The following is a 20,138-nucleotide window of genomic DNA, read 5'->3' on the forward strand; positions in this document are numbered from 1 at the left end:
TTTGGAATATGAACATATATAAAAAATGAGGGCACGATTAAAAAAAACAAAAAAAAAAACAACTTTTTGGTCAAAAATGACCGACCACAGGAAATGAATGGGAAATCGACAAAAATACAGAAAATTTTGAGAATTTTTCTGTCTCTTTCTCACACATCCACACACACGCACAAATGAACTGTAACAAAGCAAATTGAGAATATGTAAAAAAAAAAAAAAAAAAAAATATATATATATATATATATATATATATAAAAAAATTACATATCTAGAGTGCAAAAGACACACACTCCCTTGCATATACAAAAAAATTACACTTCAAATCATATTTAGAATGATAAACTATCCCAAACTGGATAAGAAATAGTCTTTGAGATTGTTTAAATGTATGTTCAACTATTCCACCTAATAAAAATGCTGAATCAATTTGAATCAAAAATGAATTCGAATGGTTTTACTGAAAAAATTACAAGATGCGTTACAGGTGTCCAGTCACTTCTGACCGCAAAGAGCACAAGTGTGACTCCGAAACGAAGAGCACCAGAGGATAAGTCTTTATGTTGCCAAATTTACTAAAGGTGCATCTGTATACAAACTGTATGTACTGTAAACAAACTCGTCCTAATGTAAACACTCTTCAGGTCTAAAGTGGTTAGTGTACTACCAAATATATTTGTTTGTGCTACACAAAAGCACATCATCTTCACAATACAGCCATTATCTATATATTATATTACCATTCAAAGTCACTGCATTAGATGGCAGACTGCTGAGTTGGGGAATCATCTATTAGCATACAGCTCCACTCAATGTTCAAATAAATCAACCAGAGCAACTGCTTTTCAATCCACTCTTTTTCTCTTTTTTTTTAAAAAGTCATCTGCTGACGCCCATAGTACCTTGAAAAAAATGATTTGTTTATATGTAATTTACAGTATATGAATGCTGGAACTTGAGTGTATAGTGAAAAACTGCTTTTTGAGCGTGTGTGAGAGCTGAGCTGCTTATTTAATGAGAGTTTGGCACCTCCATATGGTCACCACCTTTAATCAGCCCTTACAACTCGCATGAAAAGACCTCTCCTGCCAAGTGCAGTGAACAATGCAAATCAGAGTAGACCCCATGATGCTAAAGGAGAAGACATTAAGAAGTACATTAAACCCAGAAAACTCTGCCTTATAAGTTCATTAAACTGAACACAATGTCACAGCGGTAATGAAAACCGCAATCTACTTAATACACATTGTCATATTTGTACTGCAATACTGAAACTGTTTGGGGGTATGCTTATTAAAATATATTTTTGGTGAATTAAAAAGTATTTACTGTACAGATTATTACAACATACAAAACACTTTATTGACACATTAAATTAGCATGTTAACACAACAACTTATGTTTTCACACATTTTAAAAAAAGTTCTGAGCTACTTTGATTGAAAGGCTAATTTAAATTTCATATATGTGACCCTGGACCACAAAACCAGTCTTAAGTCGCTGGGGTATGTTTGTAGCAATAGCCAAAAATACATTGCGTGGGTCAAAATTATTGATTTTTCTTTTATGCCAAAAATCATTAGGAAATTAAGTAAAGATCATGTTCCATGAAGATTTTTTGTAAAATTCCTACTGTAAATGTATCAAAATGTAATTTTTGATTAGTAATATGCATTGTTAAGAACCTAATTTGGACAACTTTAAAGGTGATTTTCTCAGGATTTTGATTTTTTTGCACCCTCAGATTCCTGATTTTCAAATAGATGTATCTCGGCCAAATATTGTCCTATCCTAACAAACCATACATCAATAGAAAGCTTATTTATTGAGCTTTCGTATTATATATACATCTCAGTTTTGTAAAATTTAACCTTATGACTGGTTTTGTGGTCCAGGGTCACATATATCATCTCACTGTAAGTACATTGTAAATGACAAAGTAAAACAAATATTGTTTTACTGTGGCTCAATGTATTAGGCAGGACAGACATGTGATAAAAACATGTTAATTTCATTAGCAATGACAACAGGTGCTGGGTGAACATTTTCAATTGAATAGTGGCAGGTAGTCATCTGCCAGACATCGAAGTAGATTACTCCATTGATATCTTTGAACATCTCCCGTATGGCTGTGTTCAGCTGCAATGCGAACCAGTCGCTTTGAAAAATGTCCTGTAACGACATAAAATGTGTCAGTTCTGGAATAAGAAAAAAAAAAAAAAAAAAAAAACTTACATTGGTTCAAACAAAGTACATTAACCATTAACTTAGTTTTTACTGCTTATCATCCAGCACTTATTACCTTTTTGTAATTTATTTGTCTGTCATGGTATACTTCTCCTACCATGTAGGTGGGAAAATACAATAAACCTATACTTTCTATCTAAAAGGAATAGTTTGTCTAAAAGTGATTCGTTCATCCTTTGTACCTTTAGTCCTGCAGTGTTTCCAGACTTGATGACGATGGTGGTCTGTGGTGCACGGCTCAGCAGCGCAACAACAGACTGGCGGATTCTGGCCACTTTATGGACAAAAAATGATACTGGGTGAAACACCATGTGGGCAATGATAGTGAAGACGACAACTACATGAGGACCACCGGCAATTTTATCAATTTCATTTGCGATATAAGGCAGGTCGGCCATAGGCATTATAGTAAATCGCAAAGGAACACTGTGTGGCCTCCAGTGAATAATTATATTATTCTTTAACTCCACAGCCATCAGGGGTCCAGCCAAACGAGGAGTGTAGAGGTTCATTCTCCTTAAGCCTAATAAAGACAAATAAAATCTAAATTAAACTCATCACTAAATTAATTTCTTAAACAGCTTTGCAAAGTTGTTCCTTTTTATTGTATACAGCAAAAGTGTATGGCCACTTGAATAGTTCACCCAAAAAATGAAAATTTGATGTTTATCTGCTTACCCCCAGGGCATCCAAGATGTAGGTGACTTTGTTCCCTTCCGGAAACTCGAGCCGCGTCATGGAACGCTATGGGGAACGCCATTGGCGGGCCGCACTCTGAATCATGTCTACAACCAATGAACGACGGGGGTGACGTCACAGGCGCGGTGACGTCACCGACCAGGAAGTATAAAGCACGTGCGTTTGAAGCCGGCGGCAGCTTTTGTCATTCAGCGAGAGCGCTCTGTGTCTGTCTGTTAATGCCATTTGCTGTTTTTGTGCCCAGTTTGGTACACGTTCTTTTGAGTAAATGGCATCTAAACCATTTAGAAAAGAGAGTTTGGTGGCGGTGAAGCACCCGCATAAGCAGTGTGTCCCTCCCTGCCAACGCTTTATTGTTGGTGGGGATACACACAGCTTATGCGTGGTCTGCTTGGGAGCGGAGCACGCTCAGTCAGCCCTCGAAAAGGCTGGCTGTGAGCACTGTGACCGTTTGCCGGTGCGCGTGCTTCGTTCCCGGAAAGCCCTCTTTGAGGAGGGGGCTTTCACCAGCGTGCCCCGTGGGTCTGGCCCTGCTTCCGTCGAGGCGGAGCGGCGGCTGCACTCGTGGGGCTCGCAGCTCGATCTGCTGGAGGGTATGGAGACGGGTGATCCCCTATCTCCGCCCTCACTCAGCGGATCGAGCGACCTCCTCCTGGATGCGGAAGCCCGCGCTTCTTCCCCCCGGGAGGAGGTCCCCGAGTTCCTCTTGTCTTCCTCTGAGGAGGTTGACGTCGAAATAGAGGAGCCACAACCGCCACCACGCTCGCCTCACTACGAGGAGCTCGTAGAGGTGCTGACAAACACGGTTGCCAAGCTGAACATCTCTTGGCCCGCAGATCAAAGTAAAACCTATGAGCCGCAGCGAAGCCGATTAGATGATCGCTTCCTGCGGACAAAGTCAGCACCTCCCAAACGGAGCCTTCCCTTCTTCCCCGATCTCCACCAAGAACTATCGAGATCGTGGGAGAAGCCATACTCCTCCCGTCTTTTCTCCCCCGCTGAAAACTATGGAAATGTGTGTGGGGGGGGGGGGGGGCGGAGGAGAGTGGCTATAGGACGATGCCACGGGTCGAACAGACGCTTGCGGGCTATCTGTCCCCCGGTTCGGCATCGTCCTTGAAGGCTCCGTCCTTGCCCACCAGGCCCCTTAAAGTCACATCTGGCCTGGTGGGCAAGGCATACACGGCAGCAGGTCAAGCAGGGGCTTGCCTTCACACCATGGGCATCCTGCAAGCCTATCAGGCTGACCTGCTGAAGGAGTTCAGCAGCGGCGAGGAAGTTAGTGTAACAGAGATGCAAAAGACTGCAGATCTCGCTCTCCGCGCCACCAAGGAGGCCGCCCGTGCTGTAGGGCGGTCTATGGCAGCCCTGGTGGCCGCGGAGAGGCATCTCTGGCTGACCCTGTCCGATGTTAAAGAAAAGGACAGGGTCACGCTTCTGGACGACCCCTGCAACCATCTGGCCTCTTTGGTGACTCGGTTGATACCGTGGTAGCCAGGCACCAGGAGGCCCGCAAGCAGGCGGCGGCGTTCAGAACTTTTCTTCCTCGCCGCGTGTTCTCCTCTGAGGCTGCTGCATCTAAGAAGCAGCCTCAGCCATGTACGAGCTCCCACCGTGAGGCACAAAAGCAGAGCGTTGCCGCCCGTACTCCCCCGGCCCAGCCTAGGGGACCCGGAAAGCAACGCTCTAAGTCGGGGGCCTCTAAGAAGACGAGGCCCGACCTGAGGGTCGTCCTCCAATCGAAGAGGTCCTCGGCTAAACAGCCCTGACGGTTGTGGCTCAGGGCCGTTGAGGGCAGCCGCTCTCGAGGGGGTTTGCACCGTACCTTCAGGTGCGGGTTTCAAACCCCCTCGGGGCCCTCAGGAGATTTGTCAGCTAACCCTGCCAGTGTTACAGGGCGCGGCGATCTCCCGCGAACATCCTCTAGCTGTCCCGCCCGGAAACGTAGCGGCCCTGGAGAGTTCGCAGCCCCCGCGGGGGTCTTCCGAGGAGCTAGTTCAGGAGCTTCCTGCCAGTTCGCTGTTACAGGTATCCGAGTTAGTTCCTCGAGTAAATCCAGACACCAGTCTTGAGAGGCTGGTACCCTTAGTAAACTTTCTGGCAGCGTGGAAGCTACTACCAAAAGTTTCAAATTGGGTCCTGCGTACTGTAGAGAAAGGTTATGCTATTCAGTTCGGCGCCACGCCGCCACCGTTCAGCGGGGTATTTCCAACTCTAGTAAGCCCCGAGCAGGGTCTGGTAATGGAACAGGAAGTAGAAACTCTTCTGAGGAAGGAGGCCATCGAGGTGGTCCCTCCTCAAGACAGGGAATCCGGGTTCTACGGCCGGTACTTCATTGTTCCGAAGAAGGATGGGGGGCTTCGGCCCATCTTAGATCTCAGGCTTCTAAATCGCTCTGTCAAGAAACTGAAATTCAAAATGCTTACAGTCAGACAGGTCGTGTCACAAATCAGGTCCGAGGACTGGTTTGTCACGATAGATCTAAAAGACGCTTACTTTCACGTCTCCATCCTTCTTCAGCACAGGAAGTATCTCAGGTTCGCTTTCAGGGGCAAAGCTTACCAATACAGAGTGCTTCCTTTCGGCCTAGCTCTCTCACCCCGAACTTTCACGAAGTGTGTGGATGCTGCGCTGGCTCCACTGCGATTCCAGGGCATCCGCATACTCAACTATATAGACGACTGGCTTATCCTAGCCAGCTCGGAGCAGTTAGCGGTTCAGCATCGAGGTGCTGTTCTCGCTCACATGAAAGAGTTGGGGTTGAGACTCAACGCCAAGAAAAGTGTACTTTCTCCACTACAGAGGACCACTTACTTAGGCGTAGTGTGGGACTCGATCTCCATGCAGGCACGTATGTCTCCTGCCCGGATCGACTCCATACTGACTGCGGTAAACGCAGTAAAGCTAGGCCAGTCACTCACTGTCAAACAGTTCCAAGTACTGTTAGGTCTTATGGCGGCCGCTTCCAACGTGATACCTTTTGGACTGCTGCACATGAGACCACTACAGTGGTGGCTCAGAACCAGGGGGTTCTCCCCGAGGGGAAACCCGCTCCGCAAGATCAAGGTCACGCGGCGCTGCCTACGTGCCTTGGCTATGTGGAGGAAACCCTGGTTCCTCTCTCAGGGACCGGTTCTGGGAGCTCCTGGTCGCCGCATCACGCTAGCGACAGACGCCTCCCCTTACCGGTTGGGGGGCGGTCATGAGTGGCCGCTCAGCCCAAGGCCTATGGAGCGTTCACCATCTCTCGTGGCACATAAACCGCTAAGAGATGCTGGCCGTATTCCTGGCTCTAAAGAGATTTCTCCCAGACCTAAGAAACCGTCATGTGCTGGTCCGCACAGACAGTACCGCGGTGGTTTACTATATAAACCACCAGGGAGGACTCCGCTCACGCCCCTTATACAAGCTGGCATACCGGATACTCCTTTGGTTGCAAGAGAAATTCCTCTCCCTGAGAGCAGTCCATATTCCTGGACATCTGAATGTGGGGGCAGACGTCCTGTCGAGGCAGGGGCCGAGGCCCGGGGAATGGATGCTTCACCCAGACGTGGTGAAGCAGATCTGGAGAGTGTTTGGCCAGGCACAGGTGGACCTTTTCGCGACTCGAGAGACATCGCAATGTCCCCTCTGGTACTCTCTAGTTCCTCCAGCTCCATTGGGGCTGGATGCCATGGCACAGACGTGGCCGAGGCTGCGTCTGTACGCCTTTCCCCCGATCGTTCTGCTCCCGGGAGTTCTGGAATGGGTCCGTCGGTTTCAAGTGCGGCTGCTACTCGTAGCCCCGTACTGGCCGTCCCGAGTGTGGTTCTCGGACCTGGTATCTCTCCTAGACGGCTCTCCGTGGGAGATTCCCGTCAGGAGGGACCTCCTGTCTCATGCTGGGGGCGCAATATGCCACCCCCACCCAGAGAGTTGGAGGTTATGGGTGTGGCCCCTGAGGGGGCACAACTCATAGGAGCGGGTCTCTCAACCGAGGTTGTTGAGACCCTTCTCCAATCCAGAGCTCCCTCTACGAGGAAACTGTATGGCCTTAAGTGGAACTTATTCGCGAGATGGTGCCACGAGCGCCACCTAGACCCAGTCAACTGCCCGGTTGGTACAGTTCTGGAGTTCTTACAGTCTCGCCTCTCCGCAGGTCTAGCTCACTCCACCCTGAAGGCCATAAGTGCCTACCACGCCCCTTTAGGTGGCCTCTCAGTAGGTAGAGAGCCCTTGGTCATACGGTTCCTCCGCGGTGCACTCAGGCTGAGGCCTCGAGTGACACCAAGGGTCCCCACGTGGGACCTGGCTGTGGTACTAGAAGCTCTATGCAAGCCTCCATTCGAGCCCATAGAGGAGTCTACGGATCGCGTTCTCACAATTAAGACAGCGCTCCTACTAGCACTCACCTCTCTCAAGAGAGTTGGGGACCTGCAGGCCCTTTCAGTGGCCCCGTCTCATTTAGAGTTTGCCCCAGGGATGGCCAAGGCCTTTCTTTATCCCAGGGTCGGGTACGTCCCGAAGGTCCCCTCCCTAGCACCGCAGCCCATAACGCTGCAGGCGTTCTATCCTCCTCCGTTCGCGGAGCGGAACCACAGGAAGCTAAACTGCATGTGCCCAGTCAGAGCCTTAGATGCATACGTCCACAGAGCTGCCACGTGGCGTAGAACAGAGCAATTGTTTGTCTGTTACGGCCCCCCAAAGAGAGGGGGCCCGGCCTCAAAGCCTACTATTAGTAGATGGATCATCGATGCCATAGCTACTGCTTACGAGTCCTCTGGTCTCCCATCTCCACTGGGACTTAAGGCTCACTCCACTCGAGGTCTGTCGGCCTCGAGGGCTCTGACAGCAGGTGTCCCAATACAGGACATCTGCAATGCTGCGGGTTGGTCCTCGCCCCTAACATTCGTTAGGTACTACGAACTCGACCTCAGAGCCGCTCCAGGCTCAGCTGTACTCTCGGCCTAGTGCGCTAGGCCTAGAGGGTCAGCCACCTCCCTAGCCAGGAGGAGACTTCTCAAGGCGCATTTTTTCTGCGGAAAGAAGAAGAAGTCACTTTTCGCCACAAAAAGAGATCTGCACCCTTAACCTTCTGTCCGTGGAAAACTAGACAAAAGCTCTTTCAGTCCCTCTTGTCCTGGCAGAACCCCCAGAAAAAGGACTAAGACTCCTCGTGAGCCCGAGGGCCGAGGAGTACCTCTCGCACTGGCTGGCGAACCAGGCAGAGGTCACGGTTCTCGTGTGCCCGAGGGCCGAGAACTGTACAGCCCTCTTGTCCGCGGAATGCTAGACAAAGGCTCTATTCTCCTCGTGTTCTGGCGCAGGATGCTACCAGACCGAGTGTATTTCGGTCCCTCTGGTTTCTGGCCTTTCCCAGACCAAGGACTAAGACTCCTCGTCTGCCTTACAATAAGGCCGAGGAGTGCCTCATGCACTGGCTGGCTACCAGGCAGAGGCCCCTACTGTCTTCCCCGTGAGCCCGAGGGCCGGGGATTGCAGTGCCCTCTTGTCCGCGTAATGCTAGACAATGGCTTATTCCCTCGCGTCCTGGCGGAGCTCCAGGCCGAGCCTTGGATCCCTCTTGTTCTGGCTGAACCCCCAGACAAAGGATCACCCTCTCCTCGTGTGCCCGAGGGCCGAGGAGCCTCCTGAGGTCGAGTTCACTGTCCTCGTGGGTCTGCGGACCAAGGACTTCCCACACCACCTGTCCGCCAAGTGCTAGACAGTGGTCATTCGGTCCCTCTTGTTCTGGCTAACTCCCAGACAAAGGACTAAGACTCTGCGTGTGCCTGAGGGCTGCGGAGTACCTCTCGTTCTGGCTGGCGACCAGACAGAGGAAGACTAGCATTCCTCGTGTGCCCGAGGGCCGAGGACCACAGGGCCCTCTTGTCCGCGTAATGCTAGACAAGGGCTCTCTCTTTCCACCCTGGTTGAGCAGACACTCGCAGGGCTCGGAAATTATGGGGGCGTTGGTAGTCTCGTTCCCCATAGCGTTCCATGACGCGGCTCGAGTTCCCGGAAGGGAACGTCTCGGGTTACTATTGTAACCTTAGTTCCCTGAGGGAACGAGACGCCACGTCTCGGACCATAATTCCCGCCCCTGCGGCGCTCGCTTCATTCCTAAAGAGCTGCCGCCGGCTTCAAACGCACGTGCTTTATACTTCCTGGTCGGTGATGTCACCGCGCCTGTGACATCACCCCCGTCGTTCATTGGTTGTAGACATGATTCAGAGTGCGGCCCACCAATGGCGTTCCCCATAGCGTTCCATGACGCGGCGCCTCGTTCCCTCAGGGAACTAAGGTTACAATAGTAACCCGAGACGTTTTTTCAGTAGAACACAAACAAAGATTTTTAACTCAAACCGTTGCCATCTGTCATTCATACAGGTATGTGCCAAAAAATTAGAATATCGAGGGAAAGTCCATTTATTTCAATAATTTGTTTCAAAAAGTGAAACTTATATGTTATATTAGTTCACTACACACAAAGTTAAAATATGTCAAGCCTTTATTTGTTTAAATTTGAATGATTATGGATTAAAGACACAAAAAAAATCCAGTATTTTACAAAATTAGAATATTTCATGTGACCAATAAAAAAAGGATCTTAAACACATGTTGGCCTTCTGAAAAGTGTGTTAATGTACTGTATTATGTCCTCAGTACTTTGCTGGGCCTCCTTTTGCACTAATTACAGCATCAAGGCGGCATGGCATGGAGGCGATCAGCCTTTGACACAGTTGAGGTGTTTTGGTAGCCCAAGTTGCTTTGATCTTGGCCTTCAGCTCGTCTGCATTTCGGGATCTCTGTTCCCTCATCTTCCTTTTGACAATACCCCATAGATTTTCAATGGGGTTTAAGTCAGGCGAGTTTGCGGGGCAATCAAGTTCAGTTATTCCATGGCTATTAAACCAGGTACTAGTAGTTTTGGCTTTGTGGGCAGGTGCCAAATTCTGAAAATAAAATCATCATCTAAACGTAAAGTACTGAGGACATAATACAGTACATTAACACACTTTCAGAAGAATATTCTAATTTTGTGAAATACTGGATTTTTTTTTTTTTTGCCTTTACTCAATCATTAAAATTGAAGCAAATAAAGGCTTGAACTATTTCACTTGTAGTGTAGTGAACTAATATAACATACAAGTTTCACTTTTTGAAACAAATTATTTAAATAAATGGACTTTCCCTCGATATTCAAATTTTTTGGCACATACCTGTATAATAGCAGTCATGGTTACCAAATCTTTAATAGTAAAAAAAAACATACACAGACAAAACCAAATTAAACCCTGCGGCTTGTGACGATACATTGTGGTCTTGAGAAACAAAGCAATCGGTCTGTGCAAAAAACTGAACAGTGTAATCGGTTGCTAGAATCAGGATAAGCACAAGTAATTACCATTTTGAGAGGCCAATATGCACTATTTAAACAGTGAGTGACATATACGTGCGGCAGATCGATTCCGCGTGTGCATCTACTATGGTAGATCACGTTGACCCGCCACGTGTCGGCTGGGTCATCACACTAAGGACAGTAGAACGTTGGGTGAATCAGAGGTAAAAAATTATATAAATACTGTTCAGTTTTTTGCAGACTGATCGTTGTGTGTCTTAAGACCTCAATGTATCCTCATGAGCCGCAGGCTTTAATCTGGTTTTGTCTGTGTATGTTTTTTACACTCTTAAAGATTTGGTAACCATTGACAGCCATTATATGACTGACAGTCATATAATTTGTGTTCCTCTGAAGAAACAAAGTCACCTACATCTTGGATGCCCTGGGGGAAAGCAGATAAACATGAATACTCATTTTTTTGGTGAACTATCACTTTAAGCAATAAACTTTGGATTAAGTGTCCAAATACTTTCATCTCTTTTATCTCTATATCATTGTTAATTTCTTATTATATCATCAAGTCTTACATAAGACAGAAAGAAGTCCCCTACCCCAAAATCACAGCCATTTATGTCATTGGATAACTTGCCTGGCACCTTTTTTTCAAAAAACTCAAACCACTGCCTCGTGGTGGAGTCTCCCATCATGTAGACAATTTTTCTTTTAAGACAATTTCCCATTTGGGCAGAACTGAACTGCTGAGTGTTGCATACAAAAGACTTCCAAACATCTTTGAAATAGAACCCAGCAGGAACAGGTGTTTTCAAGCCAGATCTGCATCTCTCCATTGTGCCTAAAGAAAAGAAACAATTACCTGAAAAGACTGCGCAGTAATTGTGAATTCTATTCATTCTCTTGTAACTAAATTTAATTTTAGATGATATCTGTATGTTTTGATCGTTTTCTGTTTGGAAAGAATTACCAACAGAATTAAAACAAATACAAGAGAAATCAAGACATCCTTTTTACTTACATTTATTCCTTTCTAAATAGTAAATTAAATTGTCAAAATGAAAACAGATTGTATGCGCAAACATACCAATGCCTGTAGGGTTGGGAAGAACATTGATGATTTGTGCGTCTCCAGTAATAGGAACATTCGTTAATGGCCTGTGGAGAGAGAGAAAAAAAAAATATATATATATATACACATTTTCTACAGTTATTCTGTAATTTACTTTGTCTCCTTTACTACTTACTTTGCAAAAAACTGCTTCTCAAAAAGATTTAGTGGGTTTTCCAAACTCCCTTTTGAGTGATAAACCAGTTTGTCACAGGGAAGTATCTTCGGTTTCTCACACTGCCACACCATTGCTGTTTTTTTATCCTTGTATTCACAGCAGGAGTTGCCTCTCCTCCAGCTTCCTTCTACACCCCACTTAATATTACATTGTACTGCTTCTCTGATTCTTTTTTCACCTGGACCTAGCCCTTCGAAGTGGCCAATATAGTGGCTGCGAGGGAATGAGGAATCTCTGTATTTTTTAAGAAGATGCACAACCTCACTGGAGTGCTCAAGACGTACAAAAACTTGTGCCTGACCTTCCCAGGGCAGAAGAAGTTTAACCGAATAAGTCCCATTACGATGATCCACAACCTCCCCGTACACATTTGCCTTCAAAAAGAATGAAGAAGTTTAAGTGTAATTTGCAAAAATTATTATAAATTACCCATATGTACTCAAACATACCTTTAGTTCTGAATTGAAAAGCTTTGCTTTGAAAAAATCTCCTCCATATGTTTTCAGGTTGTTGTTGTGGTCTCTGGCCGTGATAATAACGGAAATATTTTCTCCCACTTTGTAACTCTCTTTCAGTCCCACAATAGAGAATGTTGAGTGGACTGGACTTGTGCTCAGGTTCAGCTGAGTGATTTCTTTATCTGGACCAGGCCATTCAAGAGCCTTTTGTATTCTTTCCCACTCCTCATCACTGATTCCCATGTCAAACACTGATATTGTTGAGGAAGTACTATTATTTCGAGGAACTGGTTTAGGGTCACGGAGTGGATGAAGTCCTCTTATTTGTAAACAATTCAGTCGCCATAAAATCTGAAAAAGGATTATGATATAAATCACACCACATATATATACAGTAGAGGTCTCTTCTGCTCACCAAGCCTGTAAAATAATTTATAGAAGTAATTTATTCCTGTAATCGAAGCTAAATTTTTAGCATCATTACTTCAGTCTTCAGTGTCACATGATCCTTCATAAATCACTCTAATATGCTGATTTGCTGTTCAAAACAGTTACATTTTTTCAGGATTCTCTGATGAATAGAAAGATCCAAAGCATTTATCTGAAATCAAAAGCTTTTGTAACATAATACACTATACCAGTCAAAAGCTTGGAGTCAGTATATATATATATGTATATATATATATATATATATATATATATATATATATATATATATATATATATATTAAGATTTATTGGAAGTAAATTAATACTTATATTTTATTTTATATAAGGATGATTTAAATTTATCAAACGTGATGATAAAGACATTTATAATGTCACAAAAGATTTCTATTTCAGATAAATGCTGTTCTTTCTATTCATCAGAGAAACTGGAAAAAAGTCTGCTCATGTTGTTAACAGAATAATAATACTAATACTAATAATAATAATAATAATAATAATAATAATAATACTAATAATAATAATAATAATAATAATAATAAATGTTTTTGAACAGCAAATCAAAATAGAATGATTTCTGAAGGATCATGTGACTGGAGTAATAATGCTAAAAATTCAGCTTTGAAATCACAGGAATATATTACATTTTAAAATATATTGAAAATAGAAAACAGTTATTTTAAATAGTAAACATATTTCAAAATTGTATTGTTTCTGCTGTATTATGGATCAAATAAATGCAGACTTGGTGAGCAGAAAAGACTTAAAAAAACTGTTCAAAAACTTTTGATTAGTAGTGTACACACACACACACACACACACACACACACACACACACACACACACACACACACACACACACACACACACACACACACACACACACACACACACACACACACACACACACACACTATTTCAGGTCCTTAGATTAGGTCAAATGTAGATGCCACATTCAACCACTCTAAATATGTCAAAGCACCCACCATGTTTTTGCATAAGAAGTTAAGAAAAAATATCTGTTAATGGGGTAAGAAAAATAATTCAAAGGGAAAACAAAATTATTTTTCTTACCCCATTGATAGATATTTGTTCTTGTTTTAAAATGATTTTGATACATATTTCAGATAACAACACTTAATATCTTAAGTCTTTTTGCTACTCCAGTAAAAATATCTTCATTTAAGAATATTTAGATATTTGTAATGGAAAATTAAACAAAAATACTAAGTAAGAAATCTTTTAATTTTTAAGTTTTAATTTCAATCTCAGTATTTCAGGTTATTTCACACTTTTTAGTCTTTGAAAAAAGGGCATCAGTTATTATCCATCACTTTTGTTCAGGGGTGTTCAATTCCTTTCCTGGATGGCTGTCATTTATTGTTTAGTCCAGCTCCAACACACTTGCCCTTGACCTTAGTTATGTTATTTTGAACTTTCTGTTTTAATTTCCTGTCAGTTTGTTTGTTGTCATGATTATTGATTTGATTGCATCATTCTGTTCAGGTGTGTCTCATGATTATTCTTATTTGGTCTGTGTAAGTTCCTGTTTGTTCAGTGTGAGTCTGTCAGTTCTGAATGTAAACGTCTATGTGTGTCACCATCCTTCCCTGTTTGGAATTACCTTTATGTGACATACACACACCGTGAACACACACCCGGAGCACTGGGCAGCCATATTACTATTGCTGTGGCGCCCGGGGAGCAGTTGGTGGTTCGGTGCCTTGCTCAAGGGACTCACCTCAGTTGTGGTATTGAGGGTGGAGAAAGCGCTGTACCTTCGGGCTACAAGTCTCTAACCATTAGGCAACGGCTGCCCCCTCTGTTAACCTTCATCTTCGTTTTCATGTGTGTTTATTAACACAGTACAATGACAGAAGACCTGACTGACACAAGACTATACAATGTCAGTTTTTTGTTTCCAGTTTAATGGACCACTTCGCAGGGGAAGCACTCCCTCAAGGGACATTTGGAACCCTTCCTTAGTCTCGCACATAAGACCACCTTTCCAGACAACTGCCTGAGCACGTTCTTACACACCAGCCTCAACAGAGCCCCACATACTCAGTTGTTTGGGGAGGGTCCTCAAGGGAGCTTTGTGGATGCTGTTTTCATGCAGTTCATTTATGACCGTCGGACCAGTGGACAGGGACACCAGCCCAGACCGAGAGCCCAGCTAAACACCACCCCACCGTTTGGACCATCAGCCTGAGTCCACCGCAGAGCCTCATCGAACATCTGGCCAGGTGCAAGAGCTGGCAACAATGCACACAACGATGGATGAGAAGCAAAGGCATGGATAAAAGCCCCGCCCACTGCACCGCCACTGAGGGTAAGCTAAGGCAGGACTCAGGGGACTTAAAACCCTGTTCCTGGAGATCTACCATCCTACAAAGTTTAGCTCCAACCCTGATCAAACACACCTGAACAAGCTAATTCATCTAGCACTTGCTAATTACAGACAGCTGTGTTGGAGCAGGGCTGGAACTACAGTCTGCAGGTAGGTAGACCTCCAGGAGCACCCCTGTAATAGACCAAAAGACTTGGATATATTCCAGTCCTCCGTCATCATCTGAACTGTTTGTCTGTCCTGTTACGGCCAAGGAGGCCATTTTTAAACTCCCTGCTTGTCCTGAACTGTCAGCTTATCTTGAATTACCTGTCTGTCCAGTCACAACCATGGATGTTGTTCCCCTGTCCACTGCACTCCCTGTGCTGGGAGTCTTGATTTGGTGTGTGTGGGGAGCATACACCATCCTTGAAACCTCCGACCATCATGAACTCCTACCCAGCCTCCCTCTCTCACCTCCTCTCATGAGCAGTCTACCATCTTCTGCCCCGCTGCCATTGCATCCTGCCAGTCCCTCAGTTCAGCATATTTGCTTCGGGTATGTAAATCTCCAGCTCTGCTGTGGTCGGAGGATCCCCGGTCTCCGCCTTCAACCTCTGAGACCTCTGTTCCTGTCGGCCCATCGGCTCCACCATGGCTCACAGCTCCCTCGTCTCCACCATGGCCTGTCAGTCCACCAGCTCAGCTGGGCTCCCTTGACCCACCGGTTCCGCCTTGGTCGGCCATCGACTTGCTTATATCTCGTGACTACTCTCCTCAGGCTTCACCTCGTCCCTCTGGCTTTGATGGGCTCCTCCCTTTCACTGGCTCTATCTTTGTCCTTTGTCATTCCGGCTCCACTGCTCCCTTATAGAACCCAGAAGCCGCCTCAACCACCTGAGCCATCTGCTCCATCTTGGTCCTCAAGATTCTCTCTGTCACCCTGGCTCTGCAGCTCTCCGCCTCCACCCTGGGCTCCTTTACCACTGGCTCCACCTCCGTCAGTTGGCTCCTGTAGTCGTCAGCCCTTTCTCCACAATGGCTCCTCCCTCCAACGACTCCCATCTCCTCCTGCTCCTGGCTCCTCCCTCTGCCTGTTCCACCTTGTCTGTTCCTCCCTGGTTCTTCCATCCATCATCACCATTCTGAACACCATTCTGGTAGTTCTTCTCTCTGTCATCCGGTCACCTCCAGACCATCCTCCTGCCTGTCTGTACCAGCCCTTCGCCATCACTTTTTGCCATCCCTCCGCTGTCTCCTGACCCTTCTTTCTCTGTGGCACTTCCAGGTGGGGGGTGATCTGTCACAGCTCTGTTAATCTGGACTTTGTTTTTTACGGGTTCTGTCAGTCTGCTTGTTTTCATTGTTATCAATTTGATTTCCTCATTCTGTTCAGGTGTATCTTATAATTAACCTAATTTGGTCTGTGTTGTAAATATCCTAATTTGGTCTGTGCTTGGAACTTAAGTTCTTGTTTGGTTAGTGTGAGTTTGGCAGGTCTGAACCTAAAAGTCTATGTGTATATGTGTCACCATCCTTCCCTGTTTGGAATTACCTCTATGTTAATTTATTAAAGGTGCAGTGTAGATTTTTGCGGCATCTAGCGGTGATGTTGTGAATTGCAACCAACGGCTCCCGTCCACCGCTCACCCCTCCCTTTACAGAAGCTACGATGGCCCACACGGGATTAAGATTTTGTTGTTTTAGAAAGCAAAGAGTAATGAGGTTTCTTTTAAAACGTAAATTAAGGAATTATATTTACTTAATAATTCAATAAAACATGTTATTTTGAATATTACAGTTACTTGTTCATCGTGTTTTTCCGCTAGAACAACAGTGATGAAACGCAATCTGTAGAGCAGTTTGTCCGTTTAGGGCTACTGTAGAAACAATACGGCGACTTCCATGTGAGGGGACCCGCAGTGTATGTAGATATAAACTGATAATTCTAAGGTAATAAAAACATAATGGTTCATTAAGTAAGGTCTTTATACACCCCTGAAAACATAGTTATGTATACTATATTGCATTTCTGTCTAGAGATCATCTTAAATATTACACATTGCACCTTTAAAGACCATTAACCTCATAATCAGGGTATCTTCTGATCATTCTTTTTAATTTAATTAAAAACAGAAAAATGCGAACAGAAAAAAAAGTGAAAAAAAAAATTATTATCCTTGATTTTCTGATTTTACGTTCAGGGCTAGAAAATAAACGACTTGAATTTCTGATCTCTGCATGTGGGCGGGAATAAAACGCCCCTTTACGCTGATTGGTCAACCAAACATTAAACCGTGCAGTCATTAATGCTGCCTTCATGTGCTATCGTAATTATGGTAAATACCAAAATCCGACATCTAAATTGCACATGAACACCCACTCAAGTTGTAATTTCCACTGGAAAGCTCGAAATTTTTTATGATACCCGAGTTGCCGAGATGGGATAAACTTTGACCTTTCAACATGGCGGACAGCAACGAAACTATACTGAATGATAAGCATTGCATGATGTTAAAAGTTCTCTGCTGTTTAGTTGGTTAGTTTGTAGGCCCCATAATGCTGGGGCATAAAGGACTTTAATAACGTCGCTATTTAAACGTAGTGTTGTCTTTAAAAATACCTTTAAGAGAAGATGCTAGCTCGTCATGGCTCGCCTCCAGTAGGGTGCTGTGCGGTACAGTGTTCTGAAGGAGGCAATTTTCTCATGTTATTTTATTTGGTCTGTTTTACCAAAGTAGCATGTGAGGACAAATTGCGAGTCCGCCATGTTTCTCTTCACTACGACAACAAAAGCACCTGAACACGACACACTGGTAATTTCCACTTCACAAGTGGAAAGCATCATCTTTCCCATATCACATGAAGGCAGCATAAGTCTTCTTCCGCAGTTTTCGCCCAGCAGAAAACACAGTCATGCTGCTACAGTTGTATGCATTTTTAACACGTTTATTGCAACTATATTTTATCACTTTCTCATCAAACAACCAGACTATCAAATATTATTAATTTCTCATAGCCTAAATATATTAATTTATTTACCCGCTACCCCCATCTTTGGCACATTGCCTGTTTTACTGAGCTGACATCAAAGTTTGTGTTGCAAAGCCACGCGACCATGGAGAACTATATAGATCACTGCGTGTGATGCACTGGGGTGCGTTTCCCAAAAGCATCGTTAGCCAACTATGGTCGCAAGTTCCGTCGTTACCAACATAGTTCAACGATTGGGTGTTTCCCAACACCATAGTTCAAACGAACATTCGTAAACAGCGTCACAAACTTACTTGGTTGGAAGTACAGCTCTCGACCTGTGGTTAGAAGCATCGTTGCTTCTTAGTAACACATGTGGGCTTAATAAATTATGTTCTTGGTCACAGTTTGCAAGCTAACACGCAGTACAATCTATATCCTCAATTTTATCTAAAAATAAATGCGTTTTACTCTATGTATTTTTGTGCGTCCTTTATAAGCGTTGTTTATGAATAGTGCGCATGTGCACAAATGCCTGGGGGAACCCCGGAGTATGACGTAAGAGAGAACGCGCAATGAATCAAACATCAAATAAAGCGAAATGACAGGGAACAAAAATAGTAAATTAGTCATTAGGTGCCATGTTCAATATAGCTGCATTTTTGAGAGACCCTAATCAGTTAAATAGCAGAAGTTATTACTCGGTGACGTCATTAAAAACGGCCCTAAGTTGTTGAACTAATGTGGTTCAAACGACGGAGATGCGACCGTGTTCGGGAAACACTCATGACTAGCTAGTTCGTTTCCACAACGATGCATCGTACTATGGAGGTTAACCAGCGAGTTATGTCGTTGTACGGGAAACGCACCCCTGGACAGCACATTTTGCACTGTAGTGAAGTGCAGTCAACTATTGATTAGGTGTAAACAGGGGCGCCGCTAAGGGGGGGAAAGTTAGGACAATTCTAAGGGCCCAAGCCATTTAGGGGCCCCCAGAGATCTGCTTTTGTGTGGTAGGGGGGGCCCAACGTCATATTTTGTCATAGGGCCCAAAATTGCGAGCGGCGCCCCTGGGTGTAAATAAGCAACAGTCATAGCTTTTGTTTTAAACAATATAATTTTATTTCATTAATATTCAGTATTAATTGATGTCTCACAAAAGACACTATAAAATAGTGTTTTATTTTTCTGCCAAATAAACATCTTAGTTAAGTAAAGACAGAGAACCGCTTTGCAACTGACTCCAGCATAACGCACAGAATGGTGTTTCATTCCTAAATGAATATGACTCTTTGAATGCATCGGTTGAGTGAGTGATTTATAATGACCCAATGGAAAGCCTTTTGATTCTGATTTCAGAATGAATCTGGTGTTTTGAACGAATCTGTTGGGTATCTCCTTCATAAACATGATGACTTACCACCACCTACTGGCGATAATCTTTTTATATTCCAAGTATTTTATTCTGTAATTCATTTAACATTTCTGTATTAAAAATGTTATGTTTAAAACATTAATCACATTACGTTATGCAATTGTGGTATATAAACGCATTTACTGCCTTCTGGGCAACATTAACCCATAAATACACCTAAGCAAAGATGCCTTTGGTTGGTACTGATTTATTAACAGCATATAGTGTCATATTTATTTAAATATGACTCTATATGCTGAATTTTACATTAAAATTTAAAATTAAAGATGACATACATGTTTTACAGTGACGCATTGCTGCCACACACTTATTTTTCTCCCACTCAGCTATGTCGTTATAACGAGATATTTTCTCCTAAAAACGAGATCTTTTCTCATTAAAACAACATCTTTTCTCGTAAAAACGAGATCTTTTCTGGTTAAAACCACATCTTTTCTCGTAAAAAAAACCACATCTTTTCTCGTAAAAATGACATAATTATCTTGTTAAAACGACATCTTTTCTCATAAAAACGAGATCTTTTCTCGTAAAAACGACATAATTTTCTCTTAAAACAACATCTTTTTCTCGTAATAACGACATAATATGTCATAAAAATCGATCTGATGTTCCTGTTATAGATGATATGATTATGTTATGTGAGGGAGCTAAGCGTTTGTCCGTGCTGCCTTCGCCACAGTCCTGACCTAAAGGATGCACGCTGCTGGAGTTAGAATACACTATATATAGAAATACACTGTTTTAATAATTTTAATGTAATGGTTTCAATTGTAGCGGCATGTTTATTAGGATTAATCTCCAATCTGCCCTCAGACCCAGATGATTTAAGATGATCAGATCAAAACTGTTATTTCTGAATAATCGACTCTGAGCTTGGAATATTATTTGGATGAAAGTTTGATTTTGCAGAAAATTGAAATACGATCAT

The 20,138-nt window shown here is 43.8% G+C and overlaps 1 protein-coding gene across 1 annotated transcript in view; it reads right to left on the bottom strand.

Moving 5' to 3' along the window:
• Positions 1-1,143: 1,143 nt before the first annotated feature.
• LOC141300769 (NXPE family member 3) overlaps positions 1,144-20,138 on the bottom strand; it is a 31,218-nt gene continuing 12,223 nt past the window's right edge. The window contains exons 4-9 of the mRNA XM_073831065.1: positions 12,018-12,377; positions 11,527-11,942; positions 11,367-11,437; positions 10,917-11,120; positions 2,427-2,767; positions 1,144-2,169 (exon numbers count right to left, since the gene is read on the bottom strand). Coding sequence (XP_073687166.1) covers positions 1,972-2,169; positions 2,427-2,767; positions 10,917-11,120; positions 11,367-11,437; positions 11,527-11,942; positions 12,018-12,377 — 1,590 coding nt within the window. The 3' untranslated portion in view covers positions 1,144-1,971. The remainder of the gene's footprint in view (positions 2,170-2,426; positions 2,768-10,916; positions 11,121-11,366; positions 11,438-11,526; positions 11,943-12,017; positions 12,378-20,138) is intronic.

The sequence above is a fragment of the Garra rufa genome, chromosome 24, assembly GCF_049309525.1.
Source record: "Garra rufa chromosome 24, GarRuf1.0, whole genome shotgun sequence".
Lineage (NCBI taxonomy): Eukaryota > Metazoa > Chordata > Actinopteri > Cypriniformes > Cyprinidae > Garra > Garra rufa.